The 19155-nt window shown below is 43.0% G+C and overlaps 1 protein-coding gene across 3 annotated transcripts in view; it reads right to left on the bottom strand.

Moving 5' to 3' along the window:
• The window catches only part of CEMIP (cell migration inducing hyaluronidase 1), a 122737-nt gene that overhangs the window by 20751 nt on the left and 82831 nt on the right, over positions 1 to 19155 (bottom strand). For all 3 annotated transcript variants that reach the window (XM_068959013.1, XM_068959011.1, XM_068959012.1), the window contains exons 12-17: positions 13082 to 13257; positions 12279 to 12488; positions 6134 to 6339; positions 2536 to 2605; positions 1565 to 1693; positions 739 to 824 (exon numbers count right to left, since the gene is read on the bottom strand). In XM_068959013.1, coding sequence (XP_068815114.1) covers positions 739 to 824; positions 1565 to 1693; positions 2536 to 2605; positions 6134 to 6339; positions 12279 to 12488; positions 13082 to 13257 — 877 coding nt within the window. The remainder of the gene's footprint in view (positions 1 to 738; positions 825 to 1564; positions 1694 to 2535; positions 2606 to 6133; positions 6340 to 12278; positions 12489 to 13081; positions 13258 to 19155) is intronic.

Raw genomic sequence — 19155 nt, 5'->3', positions numbered from 1 at the left:
CACCAGCCTGCTCTCTGGAGTCAGCTTTGGGGATGTGGGAAAGAGAGTGGGAATTCTCAGAAGCCACTGAGGTGGTACACTAATATAATACACTAATACGATACACTCTAGAGAGTAGTTTTTAATATTTCTAAATGGTTCCGTTGTGTTGCACAAAGGCTCTGCACATCAGCAGCGATGAAGGGTTGCTCTATGCATTCAATCATAAATATAATTGTTATTGCAGCATCAGATTAGGAACTAGACAGAAATTGGACATCGCAGTGTAAGCTCCATCATATAAGTACTCCCTGTCCAATCAGTCCCCCCAAAAATGAAGAAGATTTACAGCTATTCCAAGAAGTATTTAATTTCCTATTCCTGGGAAACTCTTGCAGCAAGTTCTGCCCAGCAGGGTTGCTGACTAGACAACATTTCATTTTCTTGCTCATCTACAAAGGAATTAATAGATCACCCTAGAGCAGATGTAATTCCCATGCCAGCTCAGCTCAGAACTAAAAATCAAGGATAAAAACATAAGGGTGTGGGTGCTGGAGGTCCTTTATGGTAAGGAATGGCGGGGGGCAAAAGTTAGGAAGTTGTAAATCTAAGTGAAGACCTTTCCCCACTAAGAGCTTAATATGGCCCCACCAAAGACGTTGCAACGATTCTTACAGCTTCCTTGGGAGCAACTTCACAGCTTTCAATCAGTGCTACAGAGAATTTTTTTTCCAAATCAAACCATGTGAAACACTTTACCTCCCAGAAATCAGTGTCAGGATAGGTCTTTTGTCCTTGGCTGAGGCTGGGGTGGTTTTAACACCATTATCAATGATCATCCCAGCCTAAAAGAAAAGAGAAATGCAATGTTACAGTATGTTTATATACTCTACAGTTCTTTCCATTTCCAAGTTCTGCTTCCAATTGCTCTAAACCAGGGTCACTCACATTATCCCAAAAACTGCTTCTGTGAGTAATATGTAAAACAGGGCTGCCAACGCTGTCAGGGCTAGCATAGCTCCTTGCCTACCCAAACTGCTGCAGATTTCCAGAAACTGCACCTTGCTTGTAGCTGTACATATTCACATACACATAAACAGCCTGCTGCAGTCAAAAGCGCTCAGTAACAGACACAAGCTTGAGTTCTCACCAGCCAGTGCCACAGTGCAGTACGCTACCGATAAATAAGTAAAGAGCTAGAGAAGGTGATTAGGCAAAATGGCCCTGATTTATCCCCCTGGAAGCCATTCAGTTAACTGTGAACATTGGCAGTTGAGGTCTATAAACAGAAAAGCTGCCAATAGATGCTACTGGGGGCACTATTTCAGAGCAGAAGCAAAGAAACAGCCTAGCGGCACCGAATGAAGGGAGGAGCCTCTCTCCATGCCCATGAGTCAGGCCCACAAGTCTGGCTCTTGGTGTTCCCGTGCCAGCATGCAAGCTGCTTTGTTTGCAGACACAAACGAGCCTGCAGGAACTTTTAGTGAAACGGAAAGCCCAGGCGTTAATTGTTTGCAGACGCAAAAAGCTGGAGCGAGAGAGGGGTGGTTTTTGGAGAGACGCGTTCCCGTTGCGTGCAGCTCACCCGGTAGTTGGAGTGTGCGCGGTTGTTGGCGAATGTCCCCATCGGAATGTGCTCCGAGTAGCCGGGGGAATACATGCCGGCCGAGGGCCCCGTGGGCACATGGTGCAAAACGAACCAAAAGCCTGTTTCCTGGGGAAAAGAACACATCTGAGCCTTCACTTGAACTTCACCACTTTACGTGAGCCCAGGGACTTATCAGTAAGCACACAAAACGAAAGCCAGAAGATTTCAGGACAAATCACAGCTAGCAGCACTGACCTGTATAACTATACGCAATAGAAAGTTTAACACGCACAGGCACTGTGCTGGTCCTGACCAGCATTTTCAAGATGCCTTATGTTAAGCTCTAACATCTCTATTGAAGGTGTAAGCAAGCCTTTCAAAATTCGTAGCACACGTACATACACTGATGAATGTGCAGATCTTAAAAAGCAGGTCATTTTTATTTAGTTGGCTAAAAATGTATGTAGGAGCCAGAGTCTAAGCACTCAGATTTGAAAGCTTTGGAAAGATCGTATCTCTTTGTTTAAGGTTTGATTTGCATGTTTATTTGTCTTAGCAGAAAAATAAAGGCTCCTGATGTGACTAAGAATTCCTGTGGAATTAGCATTAGTGCTGATTGAAATTTCAGAGCACCATTACTGTACTGCAATCAACAAAATCATTGCCAAAGACTTCACTGAGGCTACGCAGTCAGATTTGTTTAATTTATTCAGGCTGCACACTGTGTAAAGGCTGAGAATTTTTCTTAAAGCAATCCAGCTCTAGAAACAGCAAGTGACAAGAAGTGTGGAGCAAAAGAAAAAGCATTATTTTTTATTGGCACTGCTGGCTACATTAATATATGTCTTGATCTAGGAGTTTCAATGACTCCTGAGTAACAGAAGCAGGTTTTATTCCAGCAAGAACCTCAGCCTTGCAGGGCTATTACAGTTCTGAATTTTTACCAAATAAGAAACTTCTGCACTCACTTCAGATCCTGCAGCTGCACAGTTTACAAGGTTGTTGTGTGGGTTGGCTATCCAGAAGGTGGATACAGCACTGCAAACCGGGAAAACAAAGAATAACATGAAAATGGCACCTAGGGCACACACAGAAGAGTCAATGATCAACTCCACGCGGCACAGGCAGGTCTGATAACGCCTCAGATAAAGGGTCCTGCCTCCAGGTCAAAGGGACTGGTTCTTTTCTCTCTCCCCTCACACCACATTTGTCCTCTATGGCTGACAGAGAACATGGTCTTATCTTTTAAAACCCCAGGTATTAAATGAGGAATTTCTATTGCAATTCCAAGCCTGCTATGAAGCTGTCAGATGTCAATTATGCTTTATGATAAGGTAAATATGTTGTTGCACAAGCTACAGAAAAGAACCTTGCCCCCAAATAAGCCCTCAGGTTCACTAGAGACTTGTTTAATCAAGGGACCCTAGGAATTGTTTTCAAGGGCTTTCCAAGTCTACCTCTGGCAACCTGCCTTTTCCGTGAGCTGCTGTGATTCATTATCTTTATTTGCTTCCACCCCCTATGCATTTCTTTTGGGACAAATGGACTCCATTTGCCTAATGTACACGTAAAAGACTCTTAGTTGAAAGATGTACATCAAGGAGGAACAGTCAATCCATCATAGTCCATCCTGTGACATAGAGCATTCATTAACTAACAGGGATATAAACTTTGGAAGGAAAGCATTCAGTGCTTAAAACCAGCAGATTTGCTCCCTAAATTTTCTGGGTGAGATTCACCTTCATGTAGGAGACGAACCTATGCTACCCTTAGGCCTATTTTAAACTCTCTGTGGAGGACTTTATAGGGTCTTTAGGCCAACTGACTTTGTTGGCTTAAGGCAAAGTTTGGTTTATGTGACTTTATCATGAAAACATAGCATAGGAGTGGCCTAGAAAAAAACTTGAGATTATTTCCAGACTATCCCCTGCTGCACAGGAGACGCTCTTGAACCTGTCATGTCTCCACAGTGTCCTGTAATCCATACACACTCCTCAGTCACGTGTGCTGGACAGGTTCCTGTGTCATTTGGCACAATCCTACTGTCCTAATTTTTAGCGGCAAAGGCTGTCTGCTTGCACGCGCCAAGCCGCTGCCGACAGAGCGGCAGCCATGCCAGCCTCCTCGGCCCCTCTCTGCGCCTCGGCCAGCTGCCCCTGGACACGGCGCAAGCTGCGGCGCAGGGCGGTGACAGTCTCTCCTGTGCTGGCAGGCTGGAGGAGCCCAGTGCAAAACACCATGTTTATTCTGGTCAGCCCTTGAATTCTTTTTTAAAAGTAGATAGGGTGCGTCTGAGTAGTCTAAGACTTTTTCACAATACCTCTGCAGATCAGTCGTAGCACTTTTTCTTCTGAGAATCTTCAAAATGATACAAAGTATGACCTCTGACTATTAAATGAATTATCAGTGGAAAATGAGTGCAATGGCTGATTAACTCTTATTTTATGAATGGAGACATGAAGTGTAATTTATAAACAAACACAGATGTGAAAAAGAGCATTGCATGAATTTCAGCTCTTTTCCTTGCCAAAGTAAAAGCTAAAAATATGTTTCTTTGGATAAAACCCCAGTTTGTTCGGAGGACAGAATGGGTGATATTGATAGTCTCAGCAGATTGAGTATATTTCCAAATACAAGAAAACCCTCAAAGATTTTTAGCTGTTATGCATCAACCAGCTTCCATCTGTCTCATTTTCAGGATGGAAGTCTAGCTCCAGAGACTTTCTCATTGACTTTTGTTGGTCAGAAACTTAGCTTTTTTTGGTGTAGATTTTTTTCCTCTTCAACAATTACAGTATAAAATCAGAGGAAGAGAAATCCAGACTACGGGCAGAAGCATTCCTCTCATCCAGCAGCTTCAGTGCAGCATCAGTGCCCTTTGGTCTCAAGGCAAACTCCACCTTGGAAGACCTCCTGTTCTCTTGCATAGCGGTCTTGTCCTCAAACTTTGGTGATTCACCAGCAATTTAAAACTTTTAAAGGCAAACTTGAGTCCATCTTTTAATGGAAGATGGTCTGAAAACAACATGGTTCTACACATCCGCTCCAGACCACTTGCAATATTCCCTGGACTACACTGGAGGATTTAGTTGCCTAGATCAAGGCCTCCCAGTGAGTGGTAGACAATAGCTTTAAAACTTTGTTCTGCTTCTATATTTTCACTTTTTACTATAACTCTTCCTGCTTGGATATGCAGGTGCAAATGATAAACAACCAACGCTACTTGTTTCCATGAGATATCCGGAAACACTCTGGTAGGGGATTTGACAATTCATGGCTGACACTCTGTCATTCTGGGCAAACACTCTATATATGGCTAGGACAAGCCAGTCACAGAGGGAGCTATAAGCATACAGGTTTTTACTTTAAAAAGTTAGTACTGTCTCAAGAAGAATCGGGAGAATGGGAGAAGAACGAGAAAGCTAATTAGCTACCTGATATGCATCAAAAATGGATGGGTTCCCTGAACAGCCAATAATTACCAATGAAACCATATTCCTAGATTATGTACCCCGATTTTAGAGGGAAAAAATATCTGAAAAATCATGGAAAGGAGGGCTAGAATAGCCTTCAGGAGCTCAGCTGGTCCATACCCTACCTCATGACAGGACCAGCTATAACTACAGTATTCCCCTCTTGCATTTCTCTAACCTGTTCTTAAAAATTACTACTAATGAAGAACCCATGACTTCCTCTGAGAAAAATTCCAATGCTTAACTATGCAGCCAAGTTGGTCATGTTTTCCTTTTACTTCCCAAGGCAACCGAACGGCAAAAAAAACTTGTAAAATCCCTTCTCATTGCAAATGCTTCTAAATCCTCATCTAAACCTCAGCTGGTGGATCTGAAAAGATATAGTAGGGGAAGGGATCTTGCAAAAGGGAAGATGAAAGACAAGCAGCATTTTTCCAGGTTTAATACAGAGTGTGTGGCAAACAGGAGTTTTGAGAAGTTCTCATCAAAGCGTTTTCATGTGCTTTTGTATTAGAGATCCAACAGGCATATACAGCCTTTGATCTTTTATTGCCAAGTTCTAATTCTGTGCTAAACTGCATTTAATATAACCTTTGGGGCTTCATTTCACAGCTTAGGTAGACTGTGCCAAATGAATGCATGATGCCACTGCCTTATCATTAAATAGTATCAATTCTCCACAAATAATGACTTTGACAGTAGTGAGAGTATTTGCAAAACCAGTTACTATTTGACATCAGCACAAGTGTTAGAATTCAGCCCACTCGCAACTCAGTGATTGGTTACTGAGCCATTAAGGATGTAACTGACTCCATAAGGTGCAAGGCACCGCTATACTTTGCAAGGGCAACTTTCAACAATCTCTGCGGTAGCCACCATCTCAGTCTACTTTATGCTAAAAAGGAAAATTACACCTCCGATGTGTATGCATCTAAATAACACAAGCCAAAAGATCCCACGGAGCCTGCTCTATCAAATTTTAGGAAAGCAACCTAGACTTCTGAAGGTGACTACATAACCATGTAAACATAATGCTGCCTTTCATGGCTAAGTCCTGCAAAGAAAAAAAAAAAAAAGAAAGGTTCCCACTCACCTACAGTCCTGCCTGGGTTTCGGGATATACCCTGGGTAAGCACCCTCTGTGATCATCTTGCACATCCTGCTGTCTCGGTCAGAGGGGAGCAGAGTGCTAGGTTTAACAAGCAGTCCAAGGCAGTGATCAAATGTGTTGCGTTCTTCCGGTCCATCCTCAGTAAAGAAGCAATGGCCTAGCGCATCATAACCTACAACATCCTTCACCTGCATGTACAAAGCAGAGGTCTGTGTTCAGGTTTCACCCTTCAGTCACTGTGTAACAATAAGAAAGCTTATAAGAATAACATAAAAGAACCTCAGTAACTTCTTGAACTAAGGGTGTACAAGCAAAAGCAGAAGCAAGATCACTTCCTGATTTTTAAGAGTATATAGTCGAAACAATAGCTTAGACTTCAAATTCATTAGAATTTGTCATCATCTAAGAAATACTAGTTCCATTCTTCTTTTGTCTGCCTGTGAAATCGGGGATTATCTTAGCATAAGACTGGAAAAAACACAGAGAGGGAATGAATGAAAGACATCAGATGTTCAGATCACATCTGGGCTTATTCATCTTCACGTGTAGTTACATGAGCAGCTACATAAAATGCATCTGAAAAATGCAGCTGAGCTGAAAAAATATTTTTTCAGGCTATCAGAGAGGCGGCAAATTGTTTTCCAGACAGGCTGGCTTGTTTTAGGTTTGACCTGATCCTTTTTTCCAAATTGTTGACAGAAGCTTTACTTGACCCTGAGACAAACCAGCTGGTGTTAATCAGTGCAGTTCTGGTTTTGGTTTGAATACTGTTAACATTGGGACACTATTGTGTCCGATAGAACAATACCCATCACCCCAGTGAAAAATCTGAGATTTCAGGAGTGGGTACGTGACTTTGAAGCCTAAGGCTAGGACTGGCTAGGAAACAACAGTCCTCAAACACACTGTATCCAACAAGTCAGTGGATTTGTCTGGGATGTGGAAAATTATCTTCAGGTCTACATTGACCAAGTGAGGGTCCTAGCCACTGAAGTGCTGGCTCTCCTGCGGTCTCTCTTTGCTTTTCCCATCTGTCTTCACCCGCCATCCACTTTGGACCTAGAAAACCTTTCTGACAGAATTTCACTTGATGCCAATATGTTTCTATGGATGCTTCTAATGAAAGAATAATTGCCGAAGGGCAAAAGACTATATTAAGCTGGATAAAAAAACCTATTCTTTAAGGTGTCATTGAAAGACCTAGAATTCCAGATGCTTGAATTACTTTTGTAAACAGGACTGAGACTCTGTCATCTATATGTCTCATCTCAAGGTTGTCAGGCAAAGAGCACCAATTCAAATCAAATCCCAGGACTAAAGCTGAAATGGTTACAAGTATGTTTTCACATAAGATAGAAGGTTTTGCTTGCCAAATCTATTGTATGCTTACATCTGCACACACACTTACTATGTATCATCCATGCTCCCATGTAAATATTCAAATCTCTGAACACAGGTCACCACAGTAAATTAAACACAGCTAAAACGATCTGCAAAAAGTGGTGCATTCCACTAAACTACCTCACTGAAGTTTGCTGCTGACTTCTCTGATTTAATGAGATCGGTTGTGCAAGGCCAAGGCTTCCTTATTTAGGTATAAAATGAACTAAACTGTCCCTCCTTGGAAGCATGAACTTTCCTAGACTTGCAGTTAGAAAGGTTTATGGGAAAGGAGAACATTTCAGGAGAGTGACCTATTTTCAGAAGAAGAGTTCCAACACAAGCAGGATGTCTTTTAGTCACAGAGATATCAGAACTGCACAGAAATAGCCATCTAAACCTATTAGTTTTCTTTCCCACAACAATAAAATTGGAAAGACACGTTAGTAATAGCGCTATAGCATTTAGATGATGGAAAAGTGCTCCTCAGAGAAATGTTCGCCACTTGCTATTGCCATTCATCTTTCCAGCCAGCACAGCATGGCACCAGGACTGCGCACAGGGACGTGAAAAACGGTGGTGATCAGCCTATAGCTGGGTCAAAGCCCACCTCTGTGCATGTGGAGTAACATCACAGGGGAATGTATCTCCCAGTACGGTAAGAGAGGAATGAGGCGGAGAGAGGAACGTGCACTAGCAGAGATCCTCAGAGTCGGCAAGCTACACGTTGTTATCTTTCATCCCTGACAGCCAACAGAGCAACATTGATTTATCAGCCAGAGACCTGGTCCCTAATGTATCTGTCACCCTCTATTTGATTAAGTTTTGCTTTGGTCAACTCTGAGTTAATTTCCGTGCATCTTCTCATGCACAAGCCTAGTACTGAAATGTCTGGGTAGCAAAAGAGCTACTCATTCCAAAGGCACTTTTCCAATGAATTCAATTTTTAATTTGATGAAAACCTTCCCAATAGTCTGTAATCTTACTTCAACCATGAGTAATTTATAGCCAGATTATGTCCTCTGTGGTAAAACAACCGCCACGTAGCATAGCTGGATTAGTAAAAGTAGATACCGCTGTAGTGCTTAGATAGCACAACTTCTTATTCCATGAAGCACAGCTCTTCACTGGATCCTGCCTGCCTGTTTATTGACCTCCATTTAATTTCCTTCCCTGAGGACTGTCTCTGTTTTAGCTTGCACACTAGGATCCAGTTGAGACAGTGGGAATCAGAGCAAAGTTTGATCCTTGGGAGTGCAGTGGTGTAACTAGGTGGTTTTATGTCCAGTGTATTAAAGAAAACATTGTGCAATTACTGGCATTTTCAAAGAATAATACTGATGAGAAGAGAATTTCTACAATTTTTTTATTCAGAAGGACCCTCTATGCTTTACAGGGAGTATCAACTAGCAGACAAGTGCAGAATAGCCCATTGATAGAGGTGAGCTAATGCTGGGATAGGAACTATTAGCAACACTGTACAGGTCCACAGAAAAACAATTCTGGCATTAGGAATAAATGGGACACTGCCTTTCTCCTAGTGTTTTCAGTTTAAGTGTTTCTAAAGGTTCTTCTAAGAGTATGAAAAGTTTAAGTGACATGAGAAAAGTGATAGCTAAGCAAGTAGAAGGGTCTGTATGCAAATTACCAGCCTACTTTAATGGCAAGTAAAAATAACTGATGACCCTCTCCCATTTGTTAAAGCATTTAGATAGGTACTTAGACAGTCATGTGAGAAGTCCCTTTGAAATCAGTGGCCCAAATTCAAATATGTCCTTAAGTGCTTTGTTATGCTGGCATTTAATAGTCCAGCAAGATTTTTGTATGTCTGTTTCCAAAGTGTGATTCATGCACATCATCAAGACAAATTGCTCCTCAGCAAAGTATGCTTTGGATTTACCTGAGCTCAGAGGGAATGAATGTTACCTGGGGGGACGCAGAGCTCATTACTGTTTGTACAAACGGTGCTTGTGCATGTAGAAACAGGTAGCATTGCTCAAGTAAGGTGGTAATAGGCAACTAGGAAATGCATGGAATAACAGTAGCACTCATCAGAGACCCATCTGGGTGCTTGTGAATATATCTGGGGGCAGGAAGAGGAGGAAAGGAAGGAAAACAGAGTAAACAAAAAAAAAGGTGTGGAGAATGCTGTGGGATCGCCTGATGAATCAAGGGATGGAACCGCTGCTGCAGATGTCTGTCACAGAGCAATGAAATGCCATTTAACTGATGCAACCTTTGGAGCACCTCTTCTGTGATGCAACTGAGCAAACATGGTTAGATTGCTTTATTTTACTGGGGCTTTCATTTCGGCTGATGGCAATAATTGGTTAAAACAAAAAAATAGGCCAAGTATTATGGATACAATTTAGTGCTCACATATTATGATAAACCATAATCAGCAGGAATTAAATTCTTGATCAAGATTTCCGATTATGCCCCTAAAAGCTAAGACTTCTCTTGAGTACCTTGTCATGGAGTTGAATTAAGGCCCTTCAGGGAACTGTGGCTGTTGAGTAACAGCAGAAGAATCAAACTGCTTTCATTGGCTACATCAATCTATCTAAATTTCATCATGTCATCTTGGCTGGAAAAGCCTGAGATCATGGATCCCTGTAATATTTCCAAGTCATAGTGACGCAATTGTCACTTGAAGAAGGCACAAGAGACAGAAATATTTCCAAATGCTCTATATAAACCCAACCCTCTGACCCATAAGAAAAATGCCAGGCTCTGGGTATTTGGGTTGGCAGGTATTAACCAACAGGGAATTAACATCACAAATTAGATTTAGAGCTAGGGCTTTAGTTGGCCTTCAGCTAAGCAACAGCTGTGCAACCACTGTATAACCAGAGAACGTGTTTGTGCGACCATTGTTAACAGCCTTGCTATTATGTGACAAACAAATCCTGGCAATACTGCCTTTCCACTCTCTATGTTAGTTTTATTCCTATATTGGTGCCTTTGAATTGGGAAGATGCTACATGACCCTGAATGCCATATGTAATTTATATAGGAGTGTTTTTAGGTTTTTTTTTTCAGAAGCCAAGTTCACTTGGCAAGTTTTTAGGCTCGTGTTAAAAATTTAGAAGGGCAGAGGTCAGAAACAGAACCTCAGATTCAGAAATAGCAGATAAAAGCTGCTCTGCTTCTTGAACTGCAATTTCAATGTCCTCTCTTCAACTTCTGTGTATTTTAATTATGTCTGTGGCTTCCTTTTCCAGTGTTGCCACTTTCAGAGACTCCATCCTGTGGTGCCTGCTAACAGGAAGACTGTAAGACCAAGTCCTCCATGTGTAAGCAAAGGAGGAAGCGTTCATCAGTAAGTAAAGGACAAAAGTCATCTCTTAGCCAGACAGCGAAAATAAGTATTACCCCCCAAAAAGCTCAAGCACTGTAGACTCTTACAGACTCTTACTATGATTGGATACCGTAACTTCAGAACAGTGACATAGTCACGAATTCCTAATGCTCAGGGACTATTCAGCCTATACCTGCCAATAATGGGGTTTCTGGTAAAACTGTACTATATGCAGCAGCAGGGATCTTGACTGTACAAACACTTCTCTTCAGGGTCTCATAGGTTTTTTTTTCTCTTTTTTGAAAACAATGCCATCTCACTGAATTGGTGACAGTCCTTGCCTACAGAAATCTTGGCATGTTAAAACTTCCTATTTGAACTGATACTTAGAGAAAAGTTGACTAGTCAAACCTGACATTTATTTCACACCTTTAGCTCTGCCTTCAGGACAGATTTCTCTGCATTTCCTGAATATGGGTAAAAACTTCTCTTTTATCACATTCATTTTGTGAATGGAGCTGGTTGGATATATAGTTTCAGTAACAACATCCACACTGTACTTTTTAGATTCTGATTTAGTTACTGGAGCCAGGTGGCTGCACTGGGCAAGGTGCCCTATCTGTAATTTCTCATGTGAGTGGCTATCAAGATACTATTTTAAAACAGTACAAAGTTCAAGTTGACAAAAACACAGAGGAACCCAATCAACCCATCTGGATTTGAGAGGTACTGGAGGCACAACTGTGTTCTGGGAGAAAGCCTTCAGAAGAGGGGAAACAGTGATAAAAGCCTTTGGGAGCTTTGTGCCAGTCTCTGGGATGTTTAGGGATTTAGCATGGCTCAGAAACGTTTTCCCTCCACATCCTTATGACAAAGACGGAGTCTTCACGTTTATGGAGAATCTAAATGTGTTCTTATCATGTCCAGTGTGCTGCAACTTATCTGACAGGTATGCATCATTTCATAAACATATCCTAAAGAATTTCTTGTTCTGGAGAGCAAATCAGCCAAATCAGGGCTCTGCAAATGCTTAATGTTGTGAATGGCATTGCAAACATGTTGTTCTTTATTATAGGAAAGTTGAAGCATGTTTAAACCTTCTAATTATCCTCTGTAAATAGCAAACTCTCTGTCTGTAGATAAGTTCAACTACTCATTAGAAATGGGCTGGTCTGCAGGCATCTCTGCACACAGAGAAAAGCTCTGCTTGGTCTGAGTCACACACAGCTGATGATAGTGCCACATCCTCATGCTGACCACCCCCTCTTTAACATAGGCTGAAATATGCCTACACTATAAATCCACAAAACTAGGATAGGAGAAAATAGGCAGACATTAGATCTAACAGTAAAATATATTACCTGCAACAACTAGCTTATACTCATGAAATAAGGAAATAATTTGGCTGGTACTTTGATCTGTAAGGTAGACATAGGAGCTTCTTACCAGTAAACCATTGGATCCATGGACCGTGACACAGCGGGAGAAGGTGTGGTGGATGGAGACATCCTTCACGTACGTTGGAGGGTTGTAGCCTCCTTTCTCGTCCACATCTCCAGCCATATGGAAATGAATTGGGTAATGTCCCATTGTCTGCTGGCCCATGTATTTCAGTTCTAGACCTTCAATATGTGTAGCCTTAAAATCAAGACCAACCTGGAGAACAACAGAATGTCAGTCAAGAGCCATAAAAGACTGTTTGGGGTAGAAGGGGGGAACACAAAGGTAAAAATGATTGCATTGTGCCGACTAAAGATATTTACTGTGTGGAAGGAAATGCATGACTGTGGGCTGAGGGAAAGAGGAGCATGGTGCCTAAATGGACTGTAGCTGCTCTCTGATCTCTCCACTGCTGCCATGGCTACATCTGACTTTCGTTTACAAGGAAAACTGTTCACGTTTAATGTTTTCCATGAAGTTTTTCAGTCAGTTAGGCTCAAATCTAAACCCTTGGGCTGCACACCACCAGAATTTGAGGAAAACTGGGATTGGGAGGTAGAGATTGTATCTCAGACAGGCTGAACGCCAGCCTGTCTGGCTGAGCAATATCTGTAGGGGCGTGAGGTGCACTTCAAAGCAGGGGGAACAGCAGCAGCAGCAGCAGGGTGGACCTGCCGTGCTGCAGGGAGAGGCTGTTTGCTCAGCGGGCTGATGCGAGGAATTCCTTTCTTTCAGCGTCCTGGCTCCCTCGGTATGTTAAGGCGTGGCTCTGTGGGTAGGAAGGTGCAAGCAGAGGGCTCCAGCCCTACCTTGATGTGTCCCCCGAAGGTGTCGAAATCAAAGAAGGAGCACAACTTGCTGCTGTACTCATAGCATTGCCCCTCCATCTCGCCCGTGATCACGACATTCCGGCTCAGCAGCCCCACTTCTGCTCTCATGTCGACGCCGTCAATGACTTCTCCAATGTGGAGATACGTTGCTTTCCCTGAGGGAACAAGATCCAGTTTCAGAGTTACTCTGCCAACACTGCTGGTTTCCCTTCATACTTCCTGTGGTGGGGGTAGTGTGATAATGAAAAGAGTAATTGAATCAGCAAAAACTGTTGGCTGACTCCTCAAAGGAGGGAAGCCTGGAGCACAGGTGTCATGCAAGGTCTTGCTGAGATTTCTTCAACAGAGGAAGTGGGATTTTTGGTCTTAAATTGCTTCATTTAGCCAGGGAGTTAAACCAACAGTCTGTTAGACAAAACATTTTGCCGACCTCGAAGAGAGACTGTGACCACTCAGGAACTTTTAACATTGGTTTGCAATCAGCTGTGTATGACTGTCCAACACAAAGAAACTTGCTGATGTAGCATGGCACTTTCTCTAGTGAGACGCTGGGAGATGCTCAAATCTCACAGCACGACTTACTGGTGAGTGTCAGTCTGATCCTACTCAAGTCATGGCTGTTAATCTAAACAAGGGCAAGACTGCGCATAAAGCCTTGTAGAAACTGTGGCCTGAGAAGACCGCAACCCCACCCCAGCTTGTGGGCTGCTTGCAGCTCCCAAACTGCTCAGTTTTCGATCCACCTGCATGTCTCCAGCTTCCTCTCAATGTTTCCCTCTGCTCTGGCTTAGTTGAGTCGATTGGGATCATCCATCTGCCCTGTGTCGGAGGGCAGGTTGCTGCTAGGCTCCCTCCACACATCCACCTGGCTCCTTGGAAGGGTTAAAAGCACATAAAGCCTTCCTTGACCTGACAGAAAGGGCTGAACTCTAGGCAGTGTGGATGTCTAGAAAGCAAAATAATCTCTTTACTGTAATTTCATTCAAACATATTCATCCTCCCTCCTTCCTGCGTTGGCTTTCTGCAGAGAATGCAGTTGGGAAAAGGCTCATCTTACTGACTACATTCTGTATTATTCCAGTAAAAATAAGTAATAAACTCTTTAAGTAAACACTGAACTTTAAGGAATGCTACACTTGCATGTATTTAATTTCAGTGGAACTGTTCAAAGCAGTAATTAGAAACAAATGGCAATCCCGAAGCCTGACTATCACTGCGAAGCACTTTGTGCTTAAGCACAGAGGTGCCAAGCTGGGGAGGGGGAGGATTTTGAACATTTAAACAAAACATGATGCTTTGAGCTTATAACAAAAGATAAGCAAACACCATTCACTCCCCCTTTCTCCTGGAGCTGGAAGCAATGTAATTCACCGATAATATTGGGATTCAGGGAGGGTGAGCCTTCTGCCTCGGTCTGCGGCTCTGAGATTGCCGTGCTGCATGACACGCTGTTGTTACCTGTGCCCTCTGCCTCAGCTCCTCCACCTACGAAATACTGCAATAACATGAAAAAACACCATCTGTTAACTAGAAGAGTGGTGATGACAAGACAGGTGGATGCAAGGCCACACTTTTACCCATTTATCCATTCAGCTTCTGATGAAGAATGAGATAGCACATTGTGGGGGTAGGGGGAAGACTAGAAGAACATGTGGTGGGCTTAATTATTTGGCAGCATGCTTGCTTGGGAAGGAAGGAAACTAGAATTTCTTCCTCTTCAAATCAGCATCACGTCACCCTCCTCCTGCCCCTGCACACACAATAGGAGGTTTTCCTGCGGCTCTCCTTAGGGTTGGCAGAGGTGAGCCATGGGATGGGGACTACTCTGCACTCTGCCCCGTCCCACCACATCAAAGGCGAGGGGCAGATCTGGGCGTGGGTTTGCATCTTGTCCACGGTAGCAAATGCCTTCCCAGAAAGGCCCTGCTTGTCTGGGTGTCCCTGGAGCATTGCCTCATCAGATACCTGTCCAAAATCAGATCTAGCCTATCCAAAAAGCAACTTTGTTTGCCTTACTCACGTTCATTAAAAAAGCTGCAGCTGTGAGTGTCCTCTGCATGAGGAAACTCTATGCTAGACCCTTAAGCAACTCTGTTTAGGAAGACAGTCTCCCATTATAAAACTGTTTTTAAGTTGTTTTTTTCAGTTTGCCCCCATGTTGACCTTTCTTTGATTTACTGAAATGCAGGAAGAAGTTCAGATAATCATAAGAACATCCTATTTCAAGCCACATCTCTGGGAGGCATGGCGCTGAAATTAGATAGGCAGTTTTGTTATTTATGTGCTGAGCTCTAGAATAATAAATGTCATGCTTGCATGTATTTAATTTAATTTAACACCAGTCCAGACATGCAAAATAGTGTAAGCACTGACAGGAATGTTAAACATGCATTAACCGGATTCTAAATATAACTTCTTGGGTGCATGTTTTTCGCTTTACGCTTTTGCTGACTTGACTTGTTTGGAGATAAAAGGAGAGATGGAAAGCAATTCCCTTCCAGTGTAAAAGTGGATTTTGAATAATAGCTCCTTTAACAGAGTTTTCAGAAACAAACCTCTCCTCACGGCAGCCAGAAATTCAAGCTCCTCACAGCAATGGGGCCGTCCTACGGAAATGGTTCACAGGAGACAGACGCTGGCACAGGATCCCTCAGGTGCTGTTAAATTCCTTATGGAAACCAGCACCAGGCAGTTTCCACATGGCCAGAAGTGCTGGGATGCACGTTTATAAACCCAGGGCACTTGCAGGCAGCCCATAGGGCTTGTTCAGTGATGGGCATGAGAAAAATAAAAAGAGGCTGCTCCGTGGAGAGTTTAGAGAGTTCACTCAGAGTTGGGAGCATCTCACTCTGCAGAGCTGTAAACTGAATCTGGAACTAAGCTGTTGCTTGCAGCAGGCATGCTGAGCCGTACCGGGCAGCAGCAGTCATACCCAAAACCCTGAGACCTTGGCCACGGGCAAGCCCAAAGCAGGGACTCGCAACCCGGCACTGGAGTGGTTTGATGATAAGAAAAGCAACACTACAACTTTGAACGTGGAAGCAACGCGTCTGCTGCTTCAGCAGTGAAGCCGATCCCGAGGACTGCCCAAGCGCTGCCAAAGCCAGGGTAACTGATTCATCAGCTCTTTCTTTGGGCTTGGTCTTGCTGCATCACTCACGGACAGAAGTTGCCTCACCAGCAAGCCTGACGTGTGCCGTGCTGTAATCTAAACCAAACACAGCGTGGTGGTGACACGGGTTATGTCTCCACCTGACAACCCTATGTGCTGGGAAAAGAATTCCCCACGTTTGCGGCTCTCTGTCACACCGGTGCTTGCAGTGAGGAGAACATAAATTCACGGGGAAAAGCTGCTTTAATACGCGGGCCTGCCTGACATAGGTCTTGAATCAGCAGAATATGAGCACATTTCCATGCTTACTGCTCAAGATAGCAGCTATGAAAGTAATCAGGGCAGTTTTAGTAAGGGCAAGGCGACTATTAAAAGAAAGTATGTATTAAGATAAACATAGATGATCCACAAATCAAGGGCAGGCTTATGTCAACATAAAAGTTCAAAGCAGAGTCTCTCTCCAAACTGTACAAAGCTTCAGGAAAACCTGTCATGCTTGAACCTAACCATAAAACTTGGGTCTCAGCCCTTATCAAACCTCGAAAGGGTGGAATTTTAAAACTATTTCAGCAGCTGCAGATGCGGATGTGTGCCTAGCTCTGGCGAATTACAGGCAGATATGCCTTTGAAAAACCTCCCGGGTACACTCACATGTTCCTAAATGCCTTGGCTCTAAATGACTTAAACTTATAGATCTCACTTTCAGAACTGAACCAGGCACTTAGAGGCCTAGGCCTGATTAAGATGAAATGGATCTAAGATACTCCTGAACTTTTTTTTTCCTCTCCTCAATGTTCAGAGTTCTCCAAAGGGTCTTTTGTTCTCCCCCGGACTTTCTCAGGCTGCGGATCAGATCTTCTCTCTCAAGATCTTTTAACGTTTCCTAAACAACAGTTTTTAAAGGAAATGTTAAACACAAACTTATCTGTTCAACTCATGTGATCCAGCAATACTGAATACTTTGTTTGTTTTTTTTTTTAAATCAGTGTGACTCATCGTAGGTGCCAGCCCAAACCTCTCACGTTGAGCACTGGTGCCAAACATTTGTCATCACGGGTGGTAATGCCCCTATTGCTTATATTTAATAAACAACAAATGTTCTCACAGGCATCCTGTCAAATCTTCATTGTTCTGTATTATACTGATGGTGTTTTCTTGCATCCTCAAGCCACAAGATCATAAGAAATTGCGGCATGGTTTGGGTGAACTGACCAGCTTCTTGAGTCACGCAGTACAGCCTGCTGCATTAACAAATAAATATTCCTCCAGGATGCACAACTTTTATATGGGAAATTAAAACCAATTTTCCAGTGGAAGGACTTTCTATATAAAGGATGAAAATTTACAAAGAGTTCTGATCTAACTAAGGCTCCTTGGGACGGATTCCTTCCGGGTAACTTGCTCTATTTTAGCCCTTCATCCCTCTTCTACTGTTGTGGCCCTGCACAATGCAGTGCACAGTGCACTGCAAAGCTCTGAAATACACCTTTGTCTGCATGAGCGTGAAATGCCAGGAGTTCATGTGCAGAATATTAAGCGTATGCTTAAGTACCACGTTGGATCAAAGCCTTCTGTCAGTAACTGTTTGGTTTCAAGGTTGAAATTAGTAATCTTATTGCTGCAGACAGATGTGACATGAGAGGTGATGTGGACGGATGGGAGCCCCTCTGCTCACGCTCTGTGCTGGCTTTAATTGAGCACAGTGCTGCATAATAATGCTATTGGCTTCTAGCTGGTCCTGTTTGAGGCAGGGAGGACGTCTACCAGCATCTGTCTGTATCAGCATGCTGCAGCCATGCCTAAGCATGCTTGGTCAAGGCCTCCTGACTTGCACGGCCCGTCCTCCCCTTAGGTGAGAGCCCCCACTGCCCAAACGTGAACCTTTTGAACTGCTATGTAAGCTTTATTGTATTTCTAACTCTGGTTGTTTCTAACCCTCGAGCACCAGCGATGCCTTAAGAAAAAGAGCTTCCAAGGAATTCCAGCAGAAACGATGCCAACCTTTCCACAGACCTCTCCAGATCTCTGAAAGTATCTGAATATTGCCAGTGGAGTAACTTCCCCCACTCTTACAGCACAATACGAATGCAGACCCAGGCAGTTACTGTGAAGTTGTTTGAGGATTATATGTTTGCAATATCTTTTATTTCAGAGTAAGTTTCCTGCATGAACAAGAGCCCAGTAAACTCTCTCTCTCTCAAATATCCACAACCCAATCAGCTTGATTTAAGATATATGCAATTGTAATCATAGAATTTCTAATATGTAGGATAATTTGAGTAATTATGCCAGGCACAAACAGATTTTTTCATGCTTTATCAAGAGCTATTTATGAGCACAAAAGGGCATTTCAGTATTTCTCTTCCATGGTGAAACTTATCAGCGTTGGTAGTAACTTCATACAGAGTGACCAAGATGCAGATAAGACTTGTTTCCCAGGGAAACTAGACAAAATACTTGATCTTTCCTACTATCCAGTTCTGCCATAACAACACAACCCTTCCTTCCTTCCTTCCGTCTCCCTCCTGCTATGCTGTACTGCCGTCCCTCCCCAGGCTTTGTGAAATTCCAAGATCAAACGGTTTTAATCTGTTCCCACAGAGAAAATAATCTAGACAGAAAAATGACAAGTGAAAAAGTTAAGCAAAAGGAGGCGAGTGGGGAGACAAGTTCCATTTAAACGAGTGACAGTTTAACTGGGACGTGTGACCTTCAGAGTTCAGTCCTCTCTCGAGAAGCGTTTAGTCAGGAAAGCAATCATTTTGACATTAGTGTAATTACTCACTCCAATAAAGGCGTGCACAAGATCAGTCCTTGGGTGCCCTTTCTCGCTTTCTATGCTGAGATTTTTCAGAGGGCCGCAGTTAGACACCTAAATCCTACTAAAATCTAATGAGAATGGAGTATTAACTTGCTTAAGCTCTTTTGAAAAGACCAGCCT

Source organism: Struthio camelus, chromosome 12 (assembly GCF_040807025.1).
Source record: "Struthio camelus isolate bStrCam1 chromosome 12, bStrCam1.hap1, whole genome shotgun sequence".
In the NCBI taxonomy this organism is placed as follows: Eukaryota; Metazoa; Chordata; class Aves; order Struthioniformes; family Struthionidae; genus Struthio; species Struthio camelus.
The sequence above is the reverse complement of the archived record's forward strand: the minus strand, read 5'-3'. Positions and strand labels throughout refer to the sequence as shown.